This window comes from Arachis ipaensis, chromosome B02, assembly GCF_000816755.2.
Source record: "Arachis ipaensis cultivar K30076 chromosome B02, Araip1.1, whole genome shotgun sequence".
Taxonomy (NCBI): Eukaryota; Viridiplantae; Streptophyta; class Magnoliopsida; order Fabales; family Fabaceae; genus Arachis; species Arachis ipaensis.
This window is the reverse complement of record NC_029786.2, coordinates 63,112,489-63,118,868: the sequence shown is the minus strand read 5'-3', so window position 1 is coordinate 63,118,868 and position 6,380 is coordinate 63,112,489. Positions and strand designations below refer to the sequence as shown.

At 34.9% G+C, this 6,380-nt stretch overlaps 1 protein-coding gene across 1 annotated transcript; it reads left to right on the top strand.

Annotated features, from left to right (window-relative positions):
- Positions 1,235 to 3,882, top strand: LOC107627306. Its single transcript, XM_021113539.1, has 3 exons — positions 1,235 to 1,449; positions 3,264 to 3,512; positions 3,609 to 3,882. Exons 1-3 carry the CDS (start codon positions 1,269 to 1,271, stop codon positions 3,758 to 3,760), a joined length of 582 nt encoding a protein of 193 aa, XP_020969198.1. The 5' UTR covers positions 1,235 to 1,268; the 3' UTR covers positions 3,761 to 3,882.

Genomic DNA, 6,380 nt, shown 5'->3' with positions numbered 1-6,380 from the left:
TTATTTATTTATTTTAACTAACCTATAATTTTATTTCTATTGTTATGTTATCGTTGGCTTTTTAAGATATTGTTAAGACTTGTTATGTCATTGTTGATTATTTAAAATTTGATGTTGAGACTTGTTATATGTATTTAATTTTCTTAATTTACAAAATCGTAAATCCAATCCAATCCAAACCGCTTGAAATTGAATCGAATTTTTTTTAAGTCATCAAATCCAAATCGCACCGCAAGTAAAATTAGTGTTCGGATTGGATGAGTTTTTTACTCAAAACCATGGTTCTGAAAACCGGACCAGACCGGCCGGTTCAATCGAAAAAATCGGAAACCAGTTACCTAGCCGGTCCGGGTAACCTCAAAAACCAAATGGCAAAGAACCGGTGGGAAAACCGGTCGAATCGGCAGTTAACCGACGAACCGGAAGAACTGTCCGGTTTTTTGGCGGTTCAGTGGTTTGGAAATTCAGAAGCCAAACGACGTCGTTTTGGCTATTTTTAAAAAAAAAAAAAACTGGCGTACGCGTTAACCAACCTAACCCTAATCACTAATCAATCAGCCACCCACCAATCACCCAAGCTCCCAGCCTCCTCCCCTTTCTTCCCCCCTCATCCACCAAGGCCACCATTGCCACCGCCCACCAAGCTCCAGATTCCAGCAGCGCTCCTCATTCGCCACCCAGCAGCGCTCCTCAGCAGCCGCGACCACCACCGCGTTGAGCCCGCTTCCTCGTTGCCGAACCTCGACGAGCTCGCCGAGCCCGCCTTTCATTCGCCGGTAAGACTGATTTTCTTGTCTTTTTGATTTTGAACATGCTTCCTTCTAGCTCGCCTGTTCTGTTTGAAAAAAAAATAACAGGGCATCTGAGTTAAAAAAAAATAACATATAAATCCAGTTAAATATGCTCTATGCTGCCTGAATATGTTCTGATCTTAATTTTTGTTTTTGATTCTCTATGCTGTCTGTTCTGTTTGCTGATTCTGTTTGCTGGTTCATGAATATGCTCTATGCTTCTGTTTGCTCTATGCTCTACCATTCTGTTTGCTTCTGCTTTTTGTTGCTTTTGAATGGAAATAGTTTTAAATTTTTATTTTACCTGAATCAGTTGATTTCTGTGACTGTCAAGCTGCATGAAGTTGATCTATGCTGCCTGTTCTGTTTGCTGGAAATAGTTTTTGATTCTCTATGCTGCCTGTTCTGTTTGCTGCTTCATTATTTTCATGGTTTTTTGAAGTTGATTTCTTGTCTTTGATTTTCTGATTGTTATAGATGGAACAATCACAAAGTAACTCACAGCCACAAGATAATGCTGCTCAAAATTCTCAAACTGGTTCCTCTAGAGGTAAATCTGATCCAGCTTGGCAGTATTTTACAGTGAAGTATGACAAAAATAACAAGGCTCAATATACATGTATTTTCTGCTTGAATACTTACAATGGAGGGGGGATATATAGAATGAAATATCATCTTGCAAAAATCCCTGGACAAATTAAAGTTTGTAACAAAGTAACTGAAGATGTTGAGCTTCAATTCAAAAGGCTTTTGGAGGAAAACAAAAAAAATAAGGCAGAAAAAAGAAAATTTACATCTGATTGTTATGATGTGGAAAGTGAAAGAGAAGCGGAAGAAGAGGGTAAAGCGCCTAATCCTGTACAACCTCCGGCTCCTGCAACAATGGGAGACAAAGGAAAGAGAAGAGCGATTGCTGCTACTCCAATTGGAAGTTATTTTAAGGAAAGGACTATACCAGGCTCTCAACCAGCTTTGAAAAGTGTCTTGGCCAGTAAACAAGTTAAACACAAGGTTAAGTTGGGGCTTGCAAGATGGATCATTGATGCATGGATTCCATTCAATGCAATTCAATCGCCTTACTTTCAACCTGCCTTGGACGAAGTTGCTGCAATTGGACCTGGTTTCAAGGGACCGTCGTATGACGAAATGAGAGTTCATTTGCTGGCCGATCTTAAGAAGGAGTGTCAGTTGCTTGTTGAAGGTTATAGGAGCTCGTGGAAAAGGACTGGTTGTACACTGATGGCAGATGGCTGGACTGATCAAAGGCAGCGTACGTTAATTAATTTTCTAGTTTATTGTCCTGCTGGTATGTCATTTGTTAAGTCTGTTGATGCTTCTGATATGATAAAAACTGCCGATACCTTGTTTAAATTGTTTGCTGAGGTTATTGAGTGGGTTGGGTCTAGTAACATTGTGCATGTGGTTACTGATAATGCTGCGAATTATGTATCTGCTGGAAAACTCATTCATGAAAAGTATCCAAACATTTTTTGGTCTCCTTATGCTGCTCATTGCATCAATCTTATCTTGAAAGACATAGCAAGTCTTCCTCACATAGCTGACCTTGCCTCTCGTGCTTCAAAAGTGACTGTTTTTGTTTACAATAATATGATTTTCTTGTCATGGCTTAGAAAAAGAAAAGAGTGGAAAGAAATTGTTCGACCAGGAGTAACACGTTTTGCTACTGTTTTCATTACTTTGAAAAGTATATATGATCATAAACAAGACTTGCAAGCATTGGTGATTGACAAATATTTCACTTCTCATAAATTATCCAAGAGTATCAATGGGAAGATGGTTAGTTCAATTATCTTGGATAGTAAGTTTTGGGAGGATTGATTTACTACTTTTATGCTTGTTGGTCCTCTTATTAAGTTATTGAGGCTTGTTGATGCTGATGAGAAACCTTCTCTGGGTATCGTGTATGCGGGCATGCAAAGAGCCAAAATTAATATCAAGACAATGTTTAGAAATAGGAAATCTGCATACACACCTTATACAAGTATCTTGAAAATGCGGTGGGATAAGCATTTGAAGCGTGACCTCCATGCGGCAGCATACTTTTTGAATCCATATTTCTTCTATAGTGAGGGGTTTGTTGAGAAGGCAAATATCTTGAGGTCTTTGCTTGATTTATTTGATATTAAAACTCTTTGCGATGACTCGGTTGTCGCAATGCAAGAGATACAGTTGTATCGAGATCGAAAAGGAAGTTTTGGAAGGGAAAGTGCATTGAAAGCAATTAAGAGACTTGAACCTGGTAAGTATTTATATTTCTATGTTCAATTTACTTTGAATTTTTTTTAAATATTGAATGAGAATTGATAGTTGAATTTCATATTTTGGTAGGTGAATGGTGGAGGCTACACGGTGGGAGTGCTCCTAACTTGCAAAAAATGGCAATTCGTCTTCTTCATCAAACATCTTCATCATCCGGCTGCGAGAGGAACTGGAGCCTCTTTGAACAAATCCATTCAAAGAGGAGGAACCGATTAGAGCATCAAAGGCTAAGTGACATTGTTTATGTCACTTATAATCTACGCCTTCAATCTAGAATGCATTGCAAGAAGAAGAATTATGATCCAATTGACATTCAAAGCATTGACACAGTAGATTTTTGGGTAATGCCGGATGAAGATGATCCTGAATTTACTAATGGAGACATCGAAGGCATTGAAAATTTAATTTATACGGATAATGCTATGCCTTCATATCCTACAGGTTATTAAAATAGCAAAACTTGTTTCATTTCCTCTCAATATCTGATGTAAAGTTCTAACTTTAATTTTTTCTTGGTTTTCTATTTTATTTTATTAGACGGAGGAGATGTGGAACTTGATGTGGATTTTCCTAATGTTGCTGATTCTTCAAATACAGTTTCTTTTGGTGGTACTTCTGATGATGGTGGCTTTGGATTACCTGTTTATGATGGAGATGTTGGAACACTTAATGATAATTATGATTTTTGATGAGTTGCACCTTTGATTAGTTGAAAACTTGCTAGTAATTGTATCTTTTGAATGTAGAACATTATGGGTTTGTCATTATGTACGTTTTATTTTTTGTTTAGTTATAAACTTTGATGTTTGAAGTTGTTTGTGAACCTCTAATATTAAGTAATGGATAATTTATTATGTGAAATATTAAATTTTATTAAGTTAGAAATTATTGAATTTATATACTTAAGATTATTTTAAGTTTTTTAATAATTTTATTTAATATTTAATTAAATCGGTTGAACCCCGGTTGAACCCTGGTCGAACCAGTGAACCATTAAACCAGTGACCTCACCGGTTTATTGACCGGTCCGGTTCTCGCAACCTTGCTCAAAATCGATCCAAACCGCACCGCGAACACTCCTACGTGACACTTAACGTGACACGTCATCATCTAACTAACGGAATGACCAATTTTGATTTACGTTTTATCTTTTAAGGACTAATATGACTAAAAAAAATTATTTGAGGAGTAATTTGAAGAATAGGTGATTTTTTCAAAGTAAATTTAACTATTAACCTAAAAGAGAAAAGAATAAGAAGAAAAAACAACTCCTAAAAAAGGTCCATCTCCAAAAAATACAACCGAAAAGGTACTAAAAAAAATCCAACCAATTCTACAACTCCTAGGGTTCCATGTGTTGTTAGACAATCTGGTGGTATATTTGCCTCCCTTGAATCAAGCCAAACCTAACACACCATCGCTGCTACAATTTCAGCTTAAACACCCTTTTGATTAAATCCAAATTCGCATGAGATCAGGTGTTTTTCAATTATTCACCAAAAAAAAATCTTTAATAGAACCTGTCTCACACGCAACCTAAGTAATGTTAATCTCTTACCAAAATCAAATCACATCATATAACCTATAATTCTATTCGAAGAGGACTATTATTAAAGACCTTTGCAGAGCTCCTGTGCATCCAATGTCTAAGATGGTCTCACATGAACCAAATAAAATGATTATTCACTATTTTTAATATTCTCAATCAAATTAACTATTAATTTAATTAATTTTATAAAATTTTTATTATAATAACTATTCTATGTGTTTTCGTTTAAAATATTTATTTATTTTTTATATTTTCTTACATAATTCTATATAGGACACGAATACATATATTAGTTAATCAATTAATAGATTTATTGTAATTAAATTAGGAAACACCTGTAAGAACATGATATACATGCATAATTATTAAGTGTATCAATTCGATTTTAATTATATATAATATAAAAAAATGTTAGGTGGTTTAACAATTTTTTAAACTAAGCCCAACTGATTCCTCGTATGACATATGCATGCACCCTTCTTTTTTTTTCTTTGTTTAATATTCTTCTTCTTTTTTCTTTTACTCCTTTTTCTTTCACGTCTTTTTCTATTTTTTTCTTCTTTTTCTATATCTTCATTTCTTTTATCATCATCATCATTATCTTTTTTTTATGTTTCTTTTTTTCTCTTTCTAAAACAGAACAAGAACAATAAAAGGAGAGTTAAAAAAATATGAAACAGAAAAAAAATCAACAAAAATAAAAAAAAAAGAGAAGAAAAAAAATCTCTAAGAATAGAAGAAAAAATTTCTATGCTTTTTGCAACAAAAATTCTACATTTTGCGGTTAAAAATTTTTGTTTCATTTTTTCCTCCTCTTTAATAATAAACATAAAAATTAAAAAAAAAAACTTAATTTTATAAACAATAACACATAAATTATGCATTATTTCCTCCTTGTTATGGGATGGCTCAAAGGCAATATTCTGAGCCGTGGTGAAATTCTAAATGCATGTTAGTCAAGTAGTTAAACCCAATACTTCAGGGCACATGATTTATGATCCAAAAACGATCATACCAAATGCTAGCGAGGATCCCTCTAAATACGAAAAGATTTGATCATCATTAATGATGATATCCTTTCCTAATTCACCGCCACTCATACTACGTAATGGGGAGCTCGTGGCTTTTCAGGTACGATACACAAATCCTAAACTTGTACTTCTCTGATTCTTCTAATATGGGCGTTAGAGTGTGTTTGTAAGTACCACTCTATCTTTTTTCGTCAAAAACCACCTCGCTCGTAAACACTAAAATTCTATTTCAACTAGCTTCGTCAACTCTTTTTAGGTACAAATTATACATTCTTCCTTTTTTTCTTGTCAATATAATTATCTTGTGTTTAACTTTATACAAGTTTTTAGGGTTAAGTACGATTTTGGTCTTTAAAGTATAGGACGAAAATTTTTTTCGTTCCTAACATTTTTTTGCACACAAAATCGTCCCAAAAGTTTAACTTAGTTTTAAAATCATCATTTTTACTTAAATTTTAATTTTTATTACCAAATTACCTCTAACTAAATAAATTATAAAATAAAAAAGAAAAAAAAAACAAAAACAGAACGAACAAGGGGGAAGGGGGAATGGAAGAAGAGGGGAAAGAAAGGAAGAGGGGGGAAGGGGAAACGGCACCAGTGAGGCCTGGAGCCGCTGTCGCCATCGGAAATCAGAATCAGAAGGAGAGAGAGCTCGCGAGGGAGAGAGGAGTCCCACGCCTTGTCACAACGCCTTGCTGCCACGCCTTGCCGTGCCGTCGAAGAGCT